Here is a 25,157-nt window from a genome sequence, read left to right on the forward strand (position 1 = left end):
AGCGGGTGGAAAGTCGGTGGGTGGGGATTGGACGTTGTGGACAGCGACTCCTACAGGTCGGTTTTGTGACGCCTGTACAGCAGAGTCAGGAAGTATTGGGGGCAGCGTGAGCCTCCCCACGCGCTTACTCTTCGCCACTGAGAGACCGCACTGTCTGGTGAAAAGATGCAACAGGCTGCCTCCTCGTGTACCGGAGGGGACACGTGATGCAAGGCTTTTATCCTCACTACAGCCGACCAGTGGGAGGCATAGTCGAGAATTGAAGGGGAGAATTGGCAACACAAAATTGGGATGGGAGAAAAATAGAAAAATAAGGAGAAAAAGTGGATACAAAAATAAAAAAAGAGGGCGGGTTTGAGATAGGTCAATTGGGGTATAGCTCTCAAATTCAAATGCAACACAAAAAATACATAACCAAAGTTGTGTACGTCGAAGAACACCTGCTCTTGGATTGTCGTTCACTCTTGCAAGAGGGGGTAGAAAGGCGAAACATGTTGAAAACCAGTCACTCTTTTGAGCAATGTCTTGCGACTACATACAGGGATTTTATTCATTGCCACTCTCCACTGCTTGGGCTTGGGCTTCCCCACTAGCAATGAATGAAACCTTGTTGCTTTTCCACTTTCTGTCGCTGACAGCATGTCGTGAAGAAATAAATAACCGTTTTTAGTTGATTATTTTGGTCCTGCATCTCAACAAAGAGTTGCTGCAAAGTTAGGTAGTTGCCACAGAACTGCCAAGCAACAATAATCTGAAATATAGATGGGGATCATTTACAAATGCCTCCTTAAAATCTTACTTCCAAGTTAAAGCCCCATTATGATTTCTGCCATTACTGAATGGTTCTGTTAACACGTTCACAATTCAGCTGGAGTCTTACCCACTGTTACAATGTTGGATGATATAGACCTGACAACATAAACATTCTGAATGGGCCCAGGTGTATTTCCCATTACAGTGTTTGCTAATACAATCACGCACAGGAAATATACATGGGTGCAAACTGTTTCCCATTCAGTAATAGGGCAGCAGAATAGTAGGCCACTGCCTGTAGAGGAAGACTAACCTGTCCCCTCTGGTCACAGGAAGTAGGCCAGTAGGGGGGATCATTAATACTAGATGACGGTGTGTGTGTGTGTGGCATTCCCTCTTACCTCTACCATCTCCTATCAGAACACTATATGACTAGAGACCACCAGACCAGTTTCATTTCTACACGCTTTATCACAACTATCTACATCACAGCCACATTATGTGCAGTAACACATACAAATTTCAGAACAGGAATAAGATCAAGTGAATGCATAACACTGCCCTCTCTCTCATTACCCAAAGTTGAAGTGCCCTTGAGCAAGGTACTTAACTTAACCCTCAACCACTCCAGTGGAGCTGCTCAGTGGCCAACAGTGTCAGACTGTGGTTGTACTGGGCAACTCCCAGGTATCAGTGTGTGGAACTGTGTGTGAAGCAGAGCGTTGCTGAAAAAGAGCATCAGTGCTCAGCGAACCTACCCTGGGTAAATAAAGGTTAAAAACAGAACCTACCCTGGGTAGATAAAGGTTAAAAACAGAACCTACCCTGTGTAGATAAAGGTTAAAAACGGAACCTACTCTGGGTAAATAAAGGTTAAAAACAGAACCTACTCTGGGTAAATAAAGGTTAAAAACTAGTGCTGTCAATAGATTAAAAAAAATTAACTAATTAATCTCACAATTGTCTGTAATTAAATAGCATTTTTCTACTTAAAACCGAAGCTTGTAACAGATATTTAAAATCATGGAATTAATGTAAAATCAACACAAAGAAAGTATATTTAGATTCAAAGACTATTTTAATAGCTTTCTTTGAATACAGTTTCTCTCCTGTGAAATACAAATGTTCAACAAAACCATCAACATTGACTCAGCTAGACCTCTTTCTTATATTCGCGGTGCTAAAATGGAAGATTTTTCACTCCATAGATTAATCTAGATTAATTTATTTGAATGCTTTAAATTAATTTAAATTAATCTCCAAAGTTAAAGCATTAATTTTGACAGCCATATTAAAAACAGAATCTACCCTGAGTAAATAAAGGTTAAAAACAGAACCGAGAAAATAAATCTGCACTATTCCTAGCGGTCTGTAGATCAGGTATGCAGACAGTGTTGCCGCTGGGAGAAAACCTCTCTCCTATTGTCTGACGGTAAACCTGAGTGGGTTTTCTAATGTGCTACAGGGCTGGGTAGATGTCATGAGTATTTTAGGATATTGTGAGTTAAGTTGAATATTTCTACCCATGTGGATATTCCCAAATCGAATAAATAATGCATCTACTATATAAGGCTTAGCTAGCTCACTCAATATATTTGTTACGAAAATTAACATGGGGCCTGGCGTTTTTAATGCGAAGACTTACGGACCTCAAAAGCTAATATATGTGTAACGGTTGTGACAACGTCTGTTACATATGCCTTCCTAGATGCCGTGCCCTGTTGCACATGGGAAGTGGAAATACAGAACCAACAAGCTGGCAGCGTCCTTGTTGCCTAGAAACACAAGTTACTAGAGTAGTTGGTTTGGTAGAAGTGTCAGTTGAAATTTGTCTTGCCTCATGTCCTTCCCAGTTACACATACTGTACACACAGACCCACCAGACATAATATTATGCATTTCTTCAGAGAGGTCAGAACACCTCTGGAGCAGTTTCGGGGTTCGGTGCCTTGCTCAAGGGCACATTGGCAGAGATGGTGGACACCGTAGATGTTGTTGTAGCCACACTCCAGTTGCTAGCTCGGAATTGGATAACACCCTGGGATCACACCAGCGGCCTGTCGATTGCTAGTGAGCTTCTCCTGGTTAGGGGAGATACAAGTGGTTAGTGTGTGTGTGTGTGTGTGTGTGTGTGTGTGTGTGTGTGTGTGTGTGTGTGTGTGTGTGTGTGTGTGTGTGTGTGTGTGTGTGTGTGTGTGTGTGTGTGTGTGTGTGTGTGTGTGTGTGTGTGTGTGTGTGTGTGTGTGTGTGTGTGTGTGTGTGTGTGTGTGTGTGTGTGTGTGTGTGTGTGTGTGTGTGTGTGTGTGTGTGTGTGTGTGTGTGTGTGCATGCGTGCGTGCGTGTGCGTGTGGTTATGTGTATATTTGCGTGTGCATGTGGTTAGGAGATCTCAACTGTCTTGGTATTAGTTGACAGTAATGAGTCGCTCTGGGAGACACACACACACACCAGCGTTATGTTCAGGATCAGAAGCTTCTCTTCCATTACTGATATAATTAGATTCTCCTTGTGGTCTCCCTCTTCTCTCTGCTCCAGAACCAACTCCCTCCTCTCCTCTCCTCTCCTCTCCTCTCCTCTCCTCTCCTCTCCTCTCCTCTCCTCTCCTCTCCTCTCCTCTCCTCTCCTCTCCTCTCCTCTCCTCTCCTCTCCTCTCCTCTCCTCTCCTCTCCTCTTCTCTCTGCTCCAGAACCAACTCCCTCCTCTCCTCTCCTCTCCTCTAATCTCCTCTCCTCTCCTCTCCTCTCCTCTCCTCTCCTCTCCTCTCCTCTCCTCTCCTCTCCTCTCCTCTCCTCTCCTCTCCTCTCCTCTCCTCTCCTCTCCTCTCCTCTCTTCTCTTCTCTTCTCTTCTCTTCTCTTCTCTTCTCTTCTCTTCTCTTCTCCTCTGCTCTGCTCTCCTCTCCTCTCCTCTCCTCTCCTCTCCTCTCCTCTCTTCTCTTCTCTTCTCCACAACCAACTCTCCCATCTCCTCTCCTCCACAACCAACTAACTACTTTCAGTAACTACTGATAGATAGATAGATAGATAGATAGATAGATAGATAGATAGATAGATAGATAGATAGATAGATAGATAGATAGATAGATAGATAGATAGATAGATAGATAGATAGATAGATAGATAGATAGATAGATAGATAGATAGATAGATAGATAGATAGATAGATAGATAGATAGATAGATAGATAGATAGATAGATAGATAGATAGATAGATAGATAGATAGATAGATAGATAGATAGATAGATAGATAGATAGATAGATAGATAGATAGATAGATAGATAGATAGATAGATAGATAGATAGATAGATAGATAGATAGATAGATAGATAGATAGATAGATAGATAGATAGATAGATAGATAGATAGATAGATAGATAGATAGATAGATAGATAGATAGATAGATAGATAGATAGATAGATAGATAGATAGATAGATAGATAGATAGATAGATAGATAGATAGATAGATAGATAGATAGATAGATAGATAGATAGATAGATAGATAGATAGATAGATAGATAGATAGATAGATAGATAGATAGATAGATAGATAGATAGATAGATAGATAGATAGATAGATAGATAGATAGATAGATAGATAGATAGATAGATATAGATGGGGGGAAAGCTGACGAACAGAGCAGAGGCAGAGATGAAGCAGCATACTGTAGGAGAGTAGCACCAGTCATGGATGTTAGTGGTGGGTGTGCTGCCTGTGTGTGAGAAAGGTTAATGAGCCCAGCTCTTAAAATGCATGAGGCCCCAAATTAGATCCCTGAGGTCTGCCGCTGCTACTGCTGCCGGTCTTTTCTTTTGACTATATCTATCTATATCTATCTCTCCACTATATATTTTTAGCTGCAACCAGCAGCTCTATAGCTTGCTCTGTTGGTTGGTTGGCTGGTTAGTTGATCCACGAAAGTCTCCCCACCATCTAACGGCCACAGTCTTTGTCATGGAGTTGAAGTGTGTGTGTGTGTGTGTGTGTGTGTGTGTGTGTGTGTGTGTGTGTGTGTGTGTGTGTGTGTGTGTGTGTGTGTGTGTGTGTGTGTGTGTGTGTGTGTGTGTGTGTGTGTGTGTGTGTGTGTGTGTGTGTGTGTGTGTGTGTGTGTGTGTGTGTGTGTGTGTGTGTGTGTGTGTGTGTGTGTGTGTGTGTGTGTGTGTGTGTGTGTGTGAAGATGTGATCATGTCAATTGGTAAAAAGAGGGTGTGGTAATGGGAGTGGCCTATCGCAAAGAGGCACATAACTTCCAAATGGATTCACATACTTGTAAAATATTTTGTGGAAAGGTTGGTCAGGCGCCAAAGGTCAGCTGATTAACTGTTCATGGCAATTGGCAAAAAAGGGAGGTGGCAATGGGAGGCATAACTTCTACACAGATTCATGTAATTCTTTATTTAATAATCGCAAAAAAAGAATAAATAATAATGATGCTTGATTTGATCTTGTTGATTGACAGTTCGCAGGAAGGAGTTCCAGAGGAGTTCAGAGGTCACACGCTCTCTCCCCTCCTCCCCCAAAAGGCTGGCAGTGGTTCCCCCCAAGCCCCAGTCCCCAGGTCAGACTCGATCGATCGATCTATCTATCTATCTATCTATCTATCTATCTATCTATCTATCTATCTATCTATCTATCTATCTATCTATCTATCTATCTATCTATCTATCTATCTATCTATCTATCTATCTATCTATCTATCTATCTATCTATCTATCTATCTATCTATCTATCTATCTATCTATCTATCTATCTATCTATCTATCTATCTATCTATCTATCTATCTATCTATCTATCTACAGTATCTATCTATCTGTCTGTCTGTCTGTCTGTCTGTCTGTCTGTCTGTCTGTCTGTCTGTCTGTCTGTCTGTCTGTCTGTCTGTCTGTCTGTCTGTCTGTCTGTCTGTCTGTCTGTCTGTCTGTCTGTCTGTCTGTCTGTCTGTCTGTCTGTCTGTCTGTCTGTCTGTCTGTCTGTCTGTGTCTGTCTGTCTGTCTGTCTGTCTGTCTGTCTGTGTCTGTCTGTCTGTCTGTCTGTCTGTCTGTCTGTATCTCTCTCTCTCTCTCATACATGCACACACAAACCCATGCACACACATACACACTCACTCACTCTGTCTATCTCTAACTCTCCCTCTCTCTCTTTCTCTCTCTCCCTCCCCCCATCTCTCTCTCCCAATATACCTAATTCATTTTACATCGACAAGACGAGATCAAATGCAGACACAGTTCTGTTCTGTCGCTCCCGCTGTCATCGTCACACACACTCCGCTGTCAGTGCAGCCGGCAGGTGTGTCTGATTGGCTGCACTGATGCAGTGTGTCAGTGGGCTTGATTGCGAACAGCTGCGCACAGCAGTCATTATTGTTCGGCAGAGGTCCGTTATCGAGTAATAACGGACCTCTGACGAGCGCAAGCAAGCATTTCGGCGAATGTGAAAACGCCATGTAATAAATATATATCTTTCTCTCGATCACACACACACAAGGGTGTAGGTTTGGTTTCACACTGTCAGCAGGGGGTTGAGATGGTACGGTCCTGTCTGTCTGTCTGTCTGTCTGTCTGTCTGTCTGTCTGTCTGTCTGTCTGTCTGTCTGTCTGTCTGTCTGTCTGTCTGTCTGTCTGTCTGTCTGTCTGTCTGTCTGTCTGTCTGTCTGTCTGTCTGTCTGTCTGTCTGTCTGTCTGTCTGTCTGTCTGTCTGTCTGTCTGTCTGTCTGTCTGTCTCTCTATCTCTCTCTCTCTCATACACGCACACACAAACCCATGCACACACACACACACACACACACACACACACACACACACACACACACACACACACACACACACACACACACACACACACACACACACACACACACACACACACACACACACACACACACACACACACACACACACACACACACACACACACACACACACACACACACACACACACACACACACACACACACACACAAAGTGAGAGAGAAAGAAAAACCCCAGTGTGGTAAATCCCAGTGTACTCGCTCTGTTGAATTGTCTTTGATCCTCAGAACATACCCTTCAGGCGTTTTCCTGTACCAATCCTCCACCATCAGCCCATAATACTCCACCATCCCTCAGCGCTATCTCCAGCAGTGGCCCCCTGCTAGCCCGGCTTTAACCCCCAGCAGTGCCCCCCTGCTAGCCCGGCTTTAACCCCCATCACCACCTCCACAGGCTCTCCATCGGGCCTGGGATCAGTGGGCCTACTATAAAGATCTTTTTAATTATACATAAAGAGATTTTTAGATGCGAAGCAGCCTATCTGTGACCAGCGATGTCACTAACTCACTCATCAGTAACTCAATAACTACAGGAACTAATAGCCTAGTGGCTCATGGGATGCGCTTCGCATCTATGAATCAAAAGCATTTTCAATTTGATTATAATGAATCCTTGGAAACAGTTTCCATGTATATTTTTGTTAGTAATATTTTTGTGGTACAGTATTTTATCAACTCCTTACCACATCACCAACCCTTCCTACTGCCTCCACTCCTTACCACATCACTAACCCTTCCTACCCCTCCTCCTAACTCCTTACCACATCACTAACCCTTCCTACCCCTCCTCCTAACTCCTTACTACATCACCAACCTACTCCTCCTAAAGGCCTGAATATACTTCCCCGCGTCCGTGGATACGCGTTGGTACGCGTGACGTAAATTGCGTGATTTTCGTCTACGCACTTGTCTGTACCGTATACGTGTGCCTGTTAGATTTTGTGACCGCGCGGATATACGCGCCAACTTCTCGAGTATATTCAGGGCTTAACTCCTCACCACATCACCAACCCTTCCTACTCCTCCTAACTCCTCACCACATCACCAACCCTTCCTACTCCTCCTAACTCCTCACCACATCACCAACCCTCCCTACTCCTCCTAACTCCTCACCACATCACCAACCCTCCCTACTCCTCCTAACTCCTCACCACATCACCAACCCTCCCTACTCCTCCTAACTCCTCACCACATCACCAACCCTCCCTACTCCTCCTAACTCCTCACCACATCACCAACCCTTCCTCCTAATTAACTCCTCACCACATCACCAACCCTTCCTCCTAATTAACTCCTCACCACATCACCAACCCTTCCTCCTAACTAACTCCTCACCACATCACCAACCCTTTCTCCTAATTAACTCCTCACCACATCACCAACCCTTCCTCCTAACTAACTCCTCACCACATCACCAACCCTTCCTCCTAACTAACTCCTCACCACATCACCAACCCTTCCTCCTAACTAACTCCTCACCACATCACCAACCCTTCCTCCTAACTAACTCCTCACCACATCACCAACCCTTCCTCCTAACTAACTCCTCACCACATCACCAACCCTTCCTCCTAACTAACTCCTCACCACATCACCAACCCTTCCTCCTAACTAACTCCTCACCACATCACCAACCCTTCCTCCTAACTAACTCCTCACCACATCACCAACCCTTCCTCCTAACTAACTCCTCACCACATCACCAACCCTTCCTCCTAACTAACTCCTCACCACATCACCAACCCTTCCTCCTAACTAACTCCTCACCACATCACCAACCCTTCCTACTGACTCCACTCCTCACCACATCACCAACCCTTCCTCCTAACTAACTCCTCACCACATCACCAACCCTTCCTCCTAACTAACTCCTCACCACATCACCAACCCTTCCTCCTAACTAACTCCTCACCACATCACCAACCCTTCCTACTGACTCCACTCCTCACCACATCACCAACCCTTCCTCCTAACTAACTCCTCACCACATCACCAACCCTTCCTACTGACTCCACTCCTCACCACATCACCAACCCTTCCTACTGACTCCACTCCTCACCACATCACCAACCCTTCCTAATCATCCTCCTAACTCTTCTCCTCATCTCCCGTCATTTGTATGTTCCGTTACACTTTGCCATACAGACCCACTTAATATTCTTCATGTGTGTACCCTGTATGTGTGTACAATCATCTATGTGTGTTTGTGTGTGTGTGTGTGTGTGTGTGTGTGTGTGTGTGTGTGTGTGTGTGTGTGTGTGTGTGTGTGTGTGTGTGTGTGTGTGTGTGTGTGTGTGTGTGTGTGTGTGTGTGTGTGTGTGTGTGTGTGTGTGTGTGTGTGTGTGTGTGTGTGTGTGTGCATGCACGTGTGAGAGAGAGAAAGAGAGAGAGACAGAATTTACACAAGGTTTCCAGAAGTCATTATTGAAGAGGAAATCCTGGGCAAAGAAATGGCATTTTACTGTTTAATGTTTGTGTGTGTGTGTGTGTGTGTGTGTGTGTGTGTGTGTGTGTGTGTGTGTGTGTGTGTGTGTGTGTGTGTGTGTGTGTGTGTGTGTGTGTGTGTGTGTGTATGTGTATGTGTATGTGTACGTGTGCGTGTGTGTGTGTGTGTGTGTGCGTGTGTGTGCATGCGTGTGGATGTATATTGTGACGAGCCTGGTGGGGTTCAGACTCGCCACGGTTCAAATACAAACAAATTCGAATGTCCACACAAGAGCAATATCAATCAATACGAATATTTATTGAATAAGGGCAGAATTCAGTTTGATAGGCAAGAGAATGGTCATAATACAGTCTGATAGTCAAAAACACAAAACAGGCTCTCGTACACAAAACGGGATTGTTCAATACTCAGGGTAGTCGTCCGCTCCAGGGTCAGAACACAAGGGGGGTTCTCAGCCAGTCTATGGTCCAGTACACAATGAACACCTTCCCGCCTTCACCTCTCCTCTCACTACCTCTCACCTTACACAACTCAATCTCTCTATCTCTCTCTCTATGTCACAACTCCACTCAACTACTTCTGACTAACCTAGTGTCTTTGTAGTGTGTATGTCTGGGGTGTGTGCACGTGATATGTGGGTGAACTAATGATGCACAGGTGTGTTCTATCAGTACTAATCAGCTACCTAATTGTTTCTACTCCGTCCGTGGCAATAATATCTCCCATCCTTCACATATCCATGAGAGGGGGGGTGATATCTGCCACAATATATATATACGGTGAGAATAAAAAAAGATTTAAACAGAAAAGTACGCTACTTACATTCTTAGCGCTAGAACTCCCAAAATGGCGATAGCATAAAAAAAAAAAAGGTAGGCCAGCTGTCGTTTATATAGCTTGCATACAACTTTGTTTCAAGGTTTCACAAGTTGATCAAAATCTAACTCCAAACATGGCTTTTAGATTGCTCAGAGTGCAAATCACTGTCTTCGCGACCGAGTTGGGTTCTGAACTCTCCATCATGCCATGCGGTTGTTGCTGTTGTTGTTACTACTGGCACGTTCTTCAGCTCAATGAAATTGACGTTGCATGTCTCCTGTCTGTCATGCAGCGCATTCAGGCCCACGGGAGAATTTGAGAGGAAGGATGGATTTTTTTTCTCACAAACAAATATAAATGTTCACAATCTAATCTAATGTTTTATTTTTTACAATTCAATTATTAATTTGAATATAGAATATTCGTTGACAGCCCTAGTGTGCACTGGCTCCAGTCTAGACCTATTCATACATGCACTTCTCTTCCTGAGAACTGACCTCACATATCCTCCACCACACCCTCCCCCTTCACCCCTCTCTCCTCCATCCCTCTCCACCACACCCTCCCCCTTCATCCCTCTCTCCTCCATCCCTCTCCACCTCAACCACACCCTCCCCCTTCATCCCTCTCTCCTCCATCCTTCTCCACCACACCATCCCCCTTCAACCATCCCTCTCCACCTCCACCTCCACCACACCACCCCTCTTCATCCCTCTCTCCTCCGTTACACCATCTCTCCTTCTCTTGCGTCCTTATTGAAACTGTATTCTTCATCTCGCCCCTCTCTTCTCTCCCCCCCCCCCCCCATTACCTGGGACAGTTCACCCCCAGTCTCACGTTGTCATGGAGACCGCTCCACATGGTTCAATGGGCATGACTGATAGTTGAGGGGAGGGTGATGGTGGTGGTGCTGTGTGTGTGTGTGTGTGTGTGTGTGTGTGTGTGTGTGTGTGTGTGTGTGTGTGTGTGTGTGTGTGTGTGTGTGTGTGTGTGTGTGTGTGTGTGTGTGTGTGTGTGTGTGTGTGTGTGTGTGTGTGTGTGTGTGTGTGTGTGTGTGTGTGTGTGTGTGTGTGTGTGTGTGTGTGTGTGTGTGTGTGTGTGTGTGTGTGTGTGTGCTTGTGTGCGAAAGAATGTATGTATGTATGTTGTGAGTTTGTACATGTGGGATTTAGTGGTTTAGTTCTATAATTGCTGTAATAGGTAGCTGGTCAGTGTGATTTAGTTCTATATTTGCTGTAATAGGTAGCTGGTCAGTGTGATTTAGTTCTATATTTGCTGTAATAGGTAGTCAGGCAGTGTGATGTTGTCCTATCTCTGCTGTAATAGGTAGCCAGACAGTTTGGTTTAGTTCTATCTCTGCTGTAATAGGTAGCCAGACAGTGTGGTCTAGTTCTATCTCTGCTGTAACAGGTAACCAGACAGTGTGGTTTAGTTATATCTCTGCTGTAATAGGTAGCCAGACAGTGTGGTTTAGTTCTATCTCTGCTGTAATAGGTAGCCAGATAATGTGGTCTAGTTCTATCTCTGCTGTAACAGGTAGCCAGACAGTGTGGTTTAGTTATATCTCTGCTGTAATAGGTAGCCAGACAGTGTGGTTTAGTTATATCTCTGCTGTAATAGGTAGCCAGACAGTGTGGTTTAGTTATATCTCTGCTGTAATAGGTAGCCAGACAGTGTGGTTTAGTTATATCTCTGCTGTAATAGGTACCCAGACAGTGTGGTTTAGTTCTATCTCTGCTGTAATAGGTAGCCAGATAGTGTGGTCTAGTTCTATCTCTGCTGTAACAGGTAGCCAGATAGTGTGGTTTAGTTCTATCTCTGCTGTAATAGGTAGCCAGATAGTGTGGTCTAGTTCTATCTCTGCTGTAATAGGTAGCCAGATAATGTGGTCTAGTTCTATCTCTGCTGTAATAGGTAGCCAGATAGTGTGGTCTAGTTCTATCTCTGCTGTAATAGGTAGCCAGATAATGTGGTCTAGTTCTATCTCTGCTGTAATAGGTAGCCAGATAGTGTGGTCTAGTTCTATCTCTGCTGTAATAGGTAGCCAGACAGTGTGGTTTAGTTATATCTCTGTTGTAACAGGTAGCCAGACAGTGTGGTTTAGTTATATCTCTGCTGTTATAGGTAGTCAGACAGTGTGGTTTAGTTCTATCTCTGTTGTAATAGGTAGCCAGACAGTGTGGTTTAGTTATATCTCTGTTGTAACAGGTAGCCAGACAGTGTGGTTTAGTTATATCTCTGCTGTTATAGGTAGTCAGACAGTGTGGTTTAGTTCTATCTCTGTTGTAATAGGTAGCCAGACAGTGTGGTTTAGTTCTATCTCTGTTGTAATAGGTAGCTGGTCAGTGTGATTTAGTTCTATATTTGCTGTAATAGGTAGTCAGACAGTGTGGTTTAGTTCTATCTCTATTGTAATAGGTAGCCAGACAGTGTGGTTTAGTTCTATCTCTATTGTAATAGGTAGCCAGACAGTGTGGTATATCTCTGCTCCCCTGAGTGAGTGATACAGAGTCATTTGCATACACCAGACACATTGAATCCCCCCCACCCTCATCACCAGACAAGTTGACATATAGAGGGGTTAATGGGCCCGCCTGTGTGTCAACACCGGCCTAATGACAGGCCTCTCTCCCGAGAGAAAATTACTTTTAGATGGTGTGTGTTTGCTCCTCCTCCAGACAAATTACCTTCATTACTAACACAGAGACAACTGCCTTTGATTATAATAATGGGTCTGGTTTACCAACATACATATACAAACACACACACACACACACACACACACACACACACACACACACGCACGCGCGCACACACACACACACACACACACACACACACACACACACACACACACACACACACACACACACACACACACACACACACTTAATCTAATACCAAGCTGCCAGTACTCTTCTGACTTCCAGCATTTAATACTCTAATGACGTCTATAGATCATCCTGCTGCAGTTCAGCCTGGAACCTGATCAGATTCATCAAGAGATTAGAAAGTCTGTCTCAGAGTAGGAATTACAGTATACTGGACCCCCAGGCTTCCTCTGCACACACTAGGGCTGGCATTTCCCACAAATCACATTAGAACAAATCCAAAGTAAAAAATTAAGTAGTTAAAACTTTCAGAATCCTATTATAACCCCCCCCCCCCCCCCCCCCCCCCCATACAAAACAATCAGAACACAATTATTGTCATGAGAGAGAGAGAGAGAGAGAGAGAGAGAGAGAGAGAGAGAGAGAGAGAGAGAGAGAGAGAGAGAGAGAGAGAGAGAGAGAGAGAGAGAGAGAGAGAGAGAGAGAGAAATTACAGACATGCTTATTTAAATGTTCTATTGAATACACTCATTTCTGGTGATAAGATGAGGGACATCCTTTCATTTGTAATGGTGTCCATAGCTGCTGTAGTGAGTTTTGTGTCCATAGTTATGATTTGATCACTTAGTTAGGATGAACTCGCACAGTCCCAGTCCGCAGTTCCCGCCCTCTGCTGTGCAAGTCAATCAAGCTGCAGGACAGAGGAGACGCGGAGAGAGGTAGACATGCAGGAGAGCAAACCACCTGAATATTAATTAGTTCATATCAATTTAGAATTTCCGATCGTTACAGTTCTATCAGGTGACATTTTGCCAGGTTCGATCGATACCTCGATATTCAAAAAGGTGACAGCCCTAATACCCACCAATCAATTCGTTCCTATCCCTCATCAATCACATGAAAACATTCCTGTTAGCTACAAATCAGATGGAATACTCCGCCTTAATTCTCATCAATTTAATCAATAGGGGAGGTGGCCTGGTGACTCACCATGCTTTGCTGCATGTTAATACCATGTGAACCTAATGTCATACTGTAGGTTTGAATCGGGCCGTTTAAATCTTGCTGTTTAATGAAGCAGAAATGCCCTAAAAATGTATGTTTTAATCTTTAGGGCAACAGTAGACGCATTAGATATGTCTATCCAGATAAATACACTGGCCCTGTAGCCCTGTATCCAGATAAATACACTGGCCTTGTAGCCCTGTATCCAGATAAATACACTCGCCATGTAGCCCTGTATCCAGATAAATACACTAGCCCTGTAGCCCTGTATCCAGATAAAGCCATGTAGCCCTGTATCCAGATAAAGCCATGTAGCCCTGTATCCAGATAAATACACTACACTGTAAAAAGAAGAAAAAAAAATTCATGAGAAATTCACTGTATTATTTTACAGATTACCTTTGTTTTTCTACTTTAAGTGTACATATCATAAAAATACAGTAAATTAACTTTTATCAAAATATTAACCATTAAATAAAGGTTGTAATCTGTAAATGTATTTGATTTTTCTATAATTTGACAGTAAGTATTTGGAAACCGTTGCTGCCAGACATTTACCGTTCTTTTATAGTCTTCTGAGCGCAGCTCTGTTAACAGTGTAGCCTTGTAGCCCTGTATCCAGATAAATACACTAGCCATGTAGCCATGTATCCAGATAAATACACTAGCCATGTATCCAGATAAATACACTAGCCATGTATCCAGATAAATACACTAGCCATGTAGCCCTGTATCCAGATAAATACACTAGCCATGTATCCAGATAAATACACTAGCCATGTATCCAGATAAATACACTAGCCATGTAGCCATGTATCCAGATAAATACACTAGCCATGTATCCAGATAAATACACTAGCCATGTATCCAGATAAATACACTAGCCATGTAGCCCTGTATCCAGATAAATACACTAGCCCTGTAGCCCTCTATCCAGATAAATACACTAGCCCCCTATCCAGATAAATACACTAGCCCTCTATCCAGATAAATACACTAGCCCTGTAGCCCTCTATCCAGATAAATACACTAGCCCTGTAGCCAGATAAGTACACTAGCCCTGTAGCCCTCTATCCAGATAAATACACTAGCCCTGTAGCCCTCTATCCAGATAAATACACTAGCCCTGTAGCCAGATAAGTACACTAGCCCTGTATACAGATAAATACACTAGCCCTTTAGCCAGATATACACTAGCCTTGTAGCCCTCTATACAGATACATACACTAGCCCTCTATCCAGATAAATAAATTAGCACTGTAGCCCTGTATACAGATGAACACACTAGCCTTGTATACAGATGAACACACTAGCCTTGTATACAAATGAACACACTAGCCCTGTACGCCCCTATCCAGATAAATACACTAGCCCTGTAGCCCTCTATCCAGATAAATACACTGGCCCTGTAGCCCTCTATCCAGATAAATACACTAGCCCTGTAGCCCTGTATACAGATGAACACACTAGCCCTGTAGCCCTGTATACAGATGAACACACTAGCCCTGTATACGGATGAACACACACTCATGAATAAACTCTTCTTCCTCTACTTTGTCTCCCTCCAGTCCAGTCAAGGCATCGCCCCGCGGCAGCAGTGCGAGGGTCGGTCCCCCCTGGCTCCCCTCGCCGCGTTGCCCCCTTCAGGCCACAGCAGGAGAGCCTGCAGAGAGAGAAGGAGGAGGCTCAGCAGCAGGAGAAAGAAAAGGAGGCAGAGGAGAGAGAGAAGCAGGAGCAGAGGGAGGAGGTGAGTTGTTGAGGCAGTCAGCAGCACCAGTCATCTGGTTAGCCTCACACTGACCAGACCTTCCTAAGAAAGGTCTGAGCCGATTAGCCTTTAACCCTCTTGTTGTCTTACAATAAAATCTGACCGATTTCCAACTTTTTGCTCTCATTAATATGGTTTATTTTGATCTGATTGACATAAGGCTTCATGACACCCTCCACACAATTGGTGATTGTTTCAAACATAGACATTTATTTAGATACATTTCTAGTCTATTCATTTCTACTCTCTTCTCTTCTCTTCTCTTCAGTTATATTCTGTTCTATATTGATGTACTGTCTACTCTTCCAGGTGCAGAGGCTGCAGGGACGCTGTGAGCAGCAGGAGAGACAGCTCAGAGTGCTGAGAGAGGAACTGAGGAAGACTAGCGTGGGTCTGGAAGCCTTCATCGTCACCACTCAACACTACTGCCTCCAGGTTGATTGATTGATTTAATTTATTTGATCATTCATAAGTATAAAACTGCCCAGCAGGAATACATACATTTAAAAAAAATCATTGAGGTTAAAAACACAATAAAGCCAAAAGGCTTATTTCCATTGTGGACCTCTGGGGGTGGGGGGTGGGGTGGGGTATGGTGGGCAGTTGGCTGGCAGAAACAATATAGCTACTCTGAAGCCCAAATACAAAAATACAAAAACAAACCACACAATTTCACTACATTAAACAAGTAAAAGCCAAATACACAATCAAATTCAATTAATCTACAGCATTCCCTTTAGTCCGTCTAATTAATAATAAAATCAAAGATCCATCTGTAACCACACATCAGTTTTAACCACTCATCCTATCCTTCCTCGCTTCTATGAGCATCACATAGAGGCAGACGCCAAACACTTTTTTAAAGCCTCTTTCCATAGCTAGTGCTTTGCAAGAGGTGGGTAATTGGTTCCATAGAACTCCTGCCATATACAATTTTTTTTTTGCCCCATAGAACTCTTGAACCTGTGTGGAATTATATCCGTCTGGCTGCCTCTCGTGGATGTGTGAGTCTCAGGGACTGTAGCATTCCTTATTTTAAAGGTCAGCCCCAACTTGATCTGAGCCACTCTCTTTTCCACTGGTAACCAGTTCAGACCATCAAAGTGTGAGTAATTGAGATGTGTACGAGGGTGAAGTTTAAGCACAGTCCTAACTAACTTATTTTGAGATGTCTGTAATCTATGCTTTATTATTTTTGGTGAGCAACTATACCAGGATGTACATGCATAGTCAAATTGACACTGCACTAAGGCATCTGCTAATGTCTTCAGTGTGTTTGAATTGAGCAGATATGATTTTCTTGCTAAGAATTTGTTTACTCGCTAGCTTACTGTACCAGACAGCTGTTTCATACAGGGACCGTATCAGCCTTCCATTCACTGAAGGCTCTCTACAGTATCTGTTCTATAGTAACTGGATCCTGCTGGGTCTCTGATGTAACACACATACAGTACACACACACACACACACTCACACAAAGAAACACTTAAATGCCACAAGGTGAGGTTCACAGCGAGGTCAGCGGGCAGAATAATTGTTGCATGCCACTGTGCGTGTTGTGTGCACCGTCTGTCTCTGAGCAAGGTGTCACAGAATTCAGCATGCCACTCTGATTCAGCTGTCATACAGACCCATACAGACATTAACTACAGTATCATCAAATCTAGAATTCCTGTGTTTTATTTACAACATTAATACTGTAAGGATTTATAGTATTCCTGTGTTTTCTTTTCATACACACAGAAATATTGTAGTGATAAACCATAATATTATAGACATTAAAGTTGAATCACGATGGAGTGCTCCAGTAGCACACCACATAGCACGCTGAGTCGCGAAGCGGTCGTCCCGGGTTCGTTTCCCAGTCCCGGCAACCGTCTGCCGCATGTCTTCCCTACCTCTCCTCCCGTTCTCCCTCTCTCCCTCTATCGGTCCTGCGTGGCCAGAAAAAGCTGAAAATGCTATAAATAAAAGTTTTTTAAAAATAAAAGAAAGTTGAATCACGATAGTATTCCTGTGGTTTTACCATAATACTATGGTATTACTATAGTATTTGGTGCGTACGGGGGGGGAAACACAGGAGTCCTCTGCATTTAATTCCTCTGCATACAGTAACTGGAAGCCAATGTGACAGAGATAGTTTTACTGATATGTAACCAAGCACCTACTTTATTGGTCCAATACAGTGGAATGGGATTGATTTAGTATGTTTGGGCGCCCTCTACTGTCTATATTTGTCATTGTACTCCTGTTTCTCGACCTGCCACCAGTCCCACAACCAACCAAATCACTATTCATTATCGCGTCATGCTTTCAAAACATTTAGCCTTTTATTGGCTTATTTTTATTATTTATTGTATAACCTTTTATTTATTGATTTTGTTCAAACTGTCAGTAATCCAGCTTGAACTGAATTTGTCAGTCCACTCCTCAGATCACCTTGTGGAGTGGTGAGGAATAACGAATTAACCCTACTCCGAACCCTACTAGGTTCAAATATCATCTGTTCAAGTGTACAAATATGTCACTTATGCTGCCGCAATGTACACATACTAGTAGTCAAATGCACACATACTAGTAGTGAAATGCACACATACTGGTAGTGAAATGTACACGTACTGGTAGTGAAATGCACACTGGTAGTGAAATGTACACGTACTGGTAGTGAAATGTACACGTACTGGTAGTGAAATGCACACATACTGGTAGTGAAATGTACACGTACTGGTAGTGAAATGCACACATACTGGTAGTGAAATGTACACGTACTGGTAGTGAAATGTACACGTACTGGTAGTGAAATGTATTCATACTGGTAGTGAAATGCACACATACTGGTAGTGAAATGTAGGAGGCGAAATGTAGGGGATGACAGTGGCTCAGGAAGTAGGGTGGTCGTCTGGTAATCAGAAGGTTCCGGTTCAATTCCGGCTCCTCCCGTGCTCTCTGGCATGGTCGCCACCACTATCGGTGTGTGAATGTCTGAGTGAATGGGTGAATGTGAGGCAAAAGTTGTAAAGCGCTTCAGATAAAAGCTATATAAATGGAGTCGGTGTACACATACTGGTAGTGAATGCTCCCACTGTGCCCACACACACACAGTAAAGAATAATAACAGTAATAAACAATAAAATGCTCAATAAAATTCTTAATAAAAACTCTGAACATGTCTGTTTTACCGGCTGCACCTGCACATGGCATGGCAGCGTGTTCCTCTTAGCGCAAAACCAATCAGAGGCTTCCGGTTAACAGTAGACGCCAATTAGCGACTATTTATTAATAGACCAGGCCAAGGGCATGCAAGTTGGAACGTGTTTTCCATTTGTCAGCATCTGTTGTGTGTTTGTTTCAGAATGAGAACACGGAGGAGAAGAGGTGGGAACTGTCCGTGGAGATACAGAGGATCAGAGATGAAGTGGGTACGTACCGGAGGTTCTCAACCTGGATCTCAGGGTGTTTCAGTGGGTACGTACCGGAGGTTCTCAACCTGGATCTCAGGGTGTTTCAGTGGGTACGTAACGGAGGTTCTCAACCTGGATCTCAGGGTGTTTCAGTGGGCACGTACCGGAGGTTCTCAACCTGGATCTCAGGGTGTTTCAGTGGGTACGTACCGGAGGTTCTCAACCTGGATCTCAGGGTGTTTCAGTGGGCACGTACCGGAGGTTCTCAACCTGGATCTCAGGGTGTTTCAGTGGGTACGTACCGGAGGTTCTCAACCTGGATCTCAGGGTGTTTCAGTGGGCACGTACCGGAGGTTCTCAACCTGGATCTCAGGGTGTTTCAGTGGGTACGTACCGGAGGTTCTCAACCTGGATCTCAGGGTGTTTCAGTGGGCACGTACCGGAGGTTCTCAACCTGGATCTCAGGGTGTTTCAGTGGGCACGTACCGGAGGTTCTCAACCTGGATCTCAGGGTGTTTCAGTGGGTACGTACCGGAGGTTCTCAACCTGGATCTCAGGGTGTTTCAGTGGGTACGTACCGGAGGTTCTCAACCTGGATCTCAGGGTGTTTCAGTGGGCACGTACCGGAGGTTCTCAACCTGGATCTCAGGGTGTTTCAGTGGGTACGTACCGGAGGTTCTCAACCTGGATCTCAGGGTGTTTCAGTGGGCACGTACCGGAGGTTCTCAACCTGGATCTCAGGGTGTTTCAGTGGGTACGTACCGGAGGTTCTCAACCTGGATCTCAGGGTGTTTCAGTGGGCACGTACCGGAGGTTCTCAACCTGGATCTCAGGGTGTTTCAGTGGGCACATACCGGAGGTTCTCAACCTGGATCTCAGGGTGTTTCAGTGGGCACGTACCGGAGGTTCTCAACCTGGGTCTTCAGGGGGTTTCAGTGGGCACGTACCGGAGGTTCTCAACCTGGATCTCAGGGTGTTTCAGTGGGTACGTACCGGAGGTTCTCAACCTGGATCTCAGGGTGTTTCAGTGGGCACGTACCGGAGGTTCTCAACCTGGGTCTTCAGGGGGTTTCAGTGGGTACTGTGACAGACTCTGGGGTGTTATGAGCTGTCACCAGATTGGAATTAACAAAACACACACGGCACAAGGTAGAAGCAAGTTTAACAGCAGTTTCATTGCTGTTTAGGGGAAAAGGAGAGGTTAGTGAAATCGTCAGCCAGTCCGTAATGCAAGAGAATCGTCTTGGTCCGTTAGCGCGGTTCGGTACACAGAGAGCGGTTCTCATACGGGCGGGGGCTGATCCGGGAGAAGAGACATCAAACAAGCAGGGGTCGATACACATGCGGGTTCTCAGACGATCGGGGGTTATAGCACACAGCAGGGTCCTCCTTCCAAAAGCAGATAAACAGCATTTGTCACACAGACAATAATCTTCTTCCTCTTCTCACTCTTACTCACGTCCTCTCTTTCCGTACAGGTTTCGCCTCAGCTACTCCAATGATTCTGTATCTCTGTCTACATTTCATATGCTGCTTGATTGTGTGGTGATTGCGCTCACCTGTCTCGGGCGCGTCTGCCACAGGTGCGCTTCATCTGCGCTGATGCGCTCTGCTCTGGCGGGAGTCTCTCCGGAACTCCTAATATGGGCATATGCCCCAGTACCTTGGCCGACACATAGCGGCCGTCTATTACCACGCCAGCCGGTATGCCACAGTACGTACCGGAGGTTCTCAGCCTGGGTCTTCAGGGGGTTTCAGGTCCCCTGCAAAATGGGGGGATTTCTATTTCACAGAGAGAATATACAGCATAACTATTCTGTTCATAGGTTTCATGTGTACAACACATGTACAACATAGACATGTTGGAGGCCATATTATGGAATTAATCATATCTTAGAACAAAAAGCTTGAGGTCCCTGTGACAAAACCTTATAAAATGCAGATCCGCGGCCTAATGTGTATCAATTTGGGGGTTCCTAATGTGTATCAATTTGGGGGTTCCTAATGTGTATCAATTTGGGGGTTCCTAATGTGTAATGAGAACCACTGCTGTAGGCACCAACACAAGTGCCTAGAAAAAATGTAAGATAAGAACATTTGATTTATGGTAAAACTTAGCTTCGACCATTCCACAATCTAACACGAGACATTACTCGTTCTCTATACTTGTATTATTGTTAATCATCAGTTGCAGCTATTGACCTCACTCAAACCCTGCCCTCTTTTCTTGATTGGAGGATCAAGAAAACAGGGCGGGGCTTGAGATAGGTCAATTGCACGCCTGGCCATATGTAACTATGGTAATAGATTTTCAACCAAACCCGACTTGACTTGTCCACTTCCTGCTCAGCGTCGAACTCCGTCCAGTGGGAGAGACTGTACAGGGAGAAGACGGCCCTGGAGGCGGGGTTTGAGAGCGAGCTTCAGGAGCTGCAGCTGCAGCAGGAAGTGGAGCTGTCCGCTGTGGAGGAGGAGCTTAGGAAGTGTCACTCAGCGGAGACGGAACATCTGCGGGCGGAGCATCGGTCTGAGGTGGAGGAGCTGAGGACCCAGCAACAGGAGCAGGTGAGAGAGGGGCAGTATGGGAAATTAAGTTTTGTATTCTGTGGACAGACGGATTTCTCTGCAGAGATGTGCCAGTAACCAGTGGGCAGAAAGCTTAGTTGGACATCAGACAAACATGTAAAAAAAATAAAAATCTGGAACACTATTATATGATTCAAGCTATGTCCCCCTGTCAGTCACTGCCTCTCATGGCATTTATTTGGTTGGCAAGTCAGAAATAAATAATAAATACATTATTTGAATATGACCACCGGTGATCAGGGAGATTGAATCCTTGCTGTGTTAATTACAGCTCAATGAAATGATAAGGTAGCAGTCCCTATAACACTACATCTACATAATTACATGGAGCTGTAATTAACACAACACAAGCATTCAATGCCCCTGACTGGTGACCATATTCGAACTAATTTACGAAATAACTGTCAAACTAAATTCATGTGTACAAAACTGTTCAGAGTTTTTGGATGTGTGTGAAATTATATGTAAAATAAATCAAAATAGTTAAAGTGCCCCTTTAACCTTTAAAAATCCATTTCCACATGAACTTGAACTTTTTTTTTTTTAGATGCAAAGCATTTCAACGACCGGCAGTGTCACTTACTCACTCAGCCAGTAATTCAGTCAGTTACGGTTAGTCATTCTGCCAAATAGTAGCGGCTCACAGGCAATACACTTCCGTCATGTGCTACACTCATCATTACTGAGAACTAATCATTAAGACAATCACAGTCTGAGCCAATTAAGCTACTAATGGAAAATAATCATTGTCACCAAGACAAATCTAGGGAGTTACATTCAGTGTATTTGGTGAATAACCCTTTAATAAATCCCTGTAAGGCCCAAATTTAATTGACATTATCAACTTCAGAGGCCAGAATGTGGGACCTATATAAACACATGTACCATCCAATAGCATTGTGAAGCTGAACAACAGGACCCATTGACTATGTAAATGTGTAGGTTAAAGGTTTTTTCTTTTTTTTAAATATCCAAAAGGTAAAAGTGATGTTGTAATTTTGCAACCGAGGGTCTTACAGGGTTGTCCTATCTTAGAATTCGAATGGCGAGTAGCCATTGTGTGACATCATCATTAGAATGTGGTCATTAGAATTTGAATCACACAGGTGTGATCACACGCCTGAAAGTGCTCTGATTCTAACACACAATCTAATCTACAGCAGAAAAGGAAAGTTGATTAGTCACAAGAAAAAAAAAATTTCCTCGTCAGATGGAGGAGATGACGGTACACCACCAGGCAGCCGTTCAGGAGCTGAGAGACATGCACAACATCACCATGGCAACGTTGCACGAGGAGCATGCCCGTACCATGAGAGGTATGAATAAAACAACAACAACAACCACAACAACCACAACAACACAACATCTACACTGACTATGGTTGCACGGAGACTATAATTGAATATGGGAGAGTGCTAACTGTTTACATTGCACAGGAGTTCAGATAGCGTCTCATCTAATTGGAGTATATATTCCGTTGTTTTGGTCACAGTTATGTCTCTGTCCTGAAATAACGTGCGATGGCAGGGCTGTCATCAGTGCATCAGAGGGTGAATGGTCTTTCCGTGGTGTCGGGATGAAGTGCCTACATGAATAGAACTAGACTAGCGGCATGTCTGTGACTAGCCATTTACATAGAGCCGCTGGGCTCTGATGTTGATAACCAGGGGTGCAGTCGTAATATGGGCGGAGGTCAAACGGTATCCTATTATTATGCAAAGTCTAGGCACTTATCACCTAGACTTTGCATAATAATAGGATGCGCGCACTTCGAAGCCCAAACGCCGTTTGACCGCGGTTGCCCAGCACTGCACCACTGTTGATAACACCTGGTCCTTCAACCAGATCAAAATGTCAACCTGGTTGAGAGCGATGGGATTACTCTAAGCCCGCTGAAGTGTTTGTGTGAGATTGTTGCATTTGGAGTGTGGGGCTCAATCAGTCCTATCTTAACATTTGACCAGACTGCAATTGTGAACACAGTCACTGTTTCAGGGGGCAACCGGGTTGTATTGTTTCTATCTCTCTGTGTCGACTGAAGGTGATTGAGGTCTTTTCATTTGGAGTGGGTGTTCAATCAGTCATATACTGTATAGACCTTTTCCGTAGAAGTCCGTTGCTAGGGGAACACCTTGGGCCCAAGTGTTATTATTATTCACTCACACGTTCACACACCGGCGGCAGAGGCAACCGTGCAAGGTGCCAACCAGCTCATCAAGAGCCATTAGGGTTAAGTGTCTTACTCAAGGACACTTTGACACGCTGCCGGGAAGAGCCGGAATCGAACCAGGAACCTGTCGCCTCCATAGCTGTCATGTGTGTCATTCGTTTTTGGTCACCAATGTGGAAGTAAACAACAACTGGAGCGTTCTAAACTTTTCATTCACAAATCAAAGTTTATGCTCTTCTCAAATGGGAAGAGACTCCCAGCTGATCTTCCCACACGTGTTACTGCTGGAGGGACTGACATCGAAAGGGTTGCTTCCAACAAATATCTAGGCATTACAGTGGATGAGAACCTTACTGTACGTTTAAATCTCATTACAGTGGACGAGAACCTTACGTTTAAATCTCACATACTGTAGATAAACTTGTGTCAAAGCTGAAGATTAAACTCGGCTTCTTTTTCAGAAACAGGTCCTGTTTTTCACTTAAAGTTAAAGTGAGAAGTCACCTGATCTCGACCACCTTCTTACCACTACTCGACTATGGTGACTCACTTTACATGTATAATGCACCTGATCAGTACCTTAGAAAGCTGGATACTGTGTACCATTCTGCCTTACGCTTTGTCACGGGATGTGGAAATCGAGTGCACCATTGCACCCTATATGCCATTGCAAGTTACCCATCTCTACAAATACGGCGATTTTCTCGATGGCTCTCTCTTGTACACAAAGCTCTGCTTAAACTGGTTCCCTCGTACCCAAGTGTGCTTCTGTGCACGAAGCAATACAAGTATGCCCTTCGTTCTCAAGCTGCTCTGCACTGGATGTTCCCCATATGAGAACTGAATTGGGAAAAAGGGCTTTTAAATATGCTGCTCCTTCATCCTGGAACAAGATACAAGAGGACCTAAAATTACCAGGACTGGTCACCCTCTGAGAATTCAAAGCCATTTTAAAATCCTACGAACTCAGTTCCCTCGGACAGTGCAACTGTGTTTGATAATTTGCCTGTTTGATAACTTGCCTGAAATTGGAGTTTGCTGTGAATGTTTTATCTGTATTTTATTGTGATGTTCTTTTTTATGTTGACTTTCTGCTGCCTTGCTTGGCCAGATCGCTCTTGAAAAAAGAGATTTTAATCTCAATGATGCTTAACAGGTTAAATAAAGGATTTGATTGATAAAAATAGCATCTGGTCCCTGCACTGTCATGGCGCTGTCCTGTGGTAGACTCCTGGTCCCAGCGCTGCCATGGAGCTGTCCTGTGGTAGACTCCTGCTGGTCCCAGCGCTGCCATGGAGCTGTCCTGTGGTAGACTCCTGGTCCCAGCGCTGCCATGGAGCTGTCCTGTGGTAGACGATGAGAATGCTCATTGTGAGCACTGAACGCATTTTTTAATCACTTAACGTTCTGCTCTATCTGAGTGCTAAGCAACTGCCATTTACCATGGAAAATGGCAAGAACGTCCGTGTAGGATCCATTTCTTCCGTATACTGAGCCTAGTCAGAAAGTGTGCAGCATCGCTCTGAACGGCTCAGAGTGAGCATAACTGAGCAACACATTAAGTGCATTTT

At 44.3% G+C, this 25,157-nt stretch overlaps 1 protein-coding gene across 1 annotated transcript in view; it reads left to right on the top strand.

The window, feature by feature from the left end:
* The window catches only part of mtus2a (microtubule associated tumor suppressor candidate 2a), a gene marked incomplete at both ends in the record, with an annotated part of 136,239 nt that overhangs the window by 105,303 nt on the left and 5,779 nt on the right, over positions 1-25,157 (top strand). The window contains 6 exons of the mRNA XM_084320483.1: positions 5,213-5,311; positions 15,230-15,408; positions 15,739-15,864; positions 18,782-18,848; positions 21,181-21,395; positions 22,627-22,732. Coding sequence (XP_084176609.1) covers positions 5,213-5,311; positions 15,230-15,408; positions 15,739-15,864; positions 18,782-18,848; positions 21,181-21,395; positions 22,627-22,732 — 792 coding nt within the window. The remainder of the gene's footprint in view (positions 1-5,212; positions 5,312-15,229; positions 15,409-15,738; positions 15,865-18,781; positions 18,849-21,180; positions 21,396-22,626; positions 22,733-25,157) is intronic.

This window comes from Notolepis coatsorum (genome assembly GCF_963971535.1).
Source record: "Notolepis coatsorum genome assembly, chromosome: 8".
In the NCBI taxonomy this organism is placed as follows: domain Eukaryota; kingdom Metazoa; phylum Chordata; class Actinopteri; order Aulopiformes; family Paralepididae; genus Notolepis; species Notolepis coatsorum.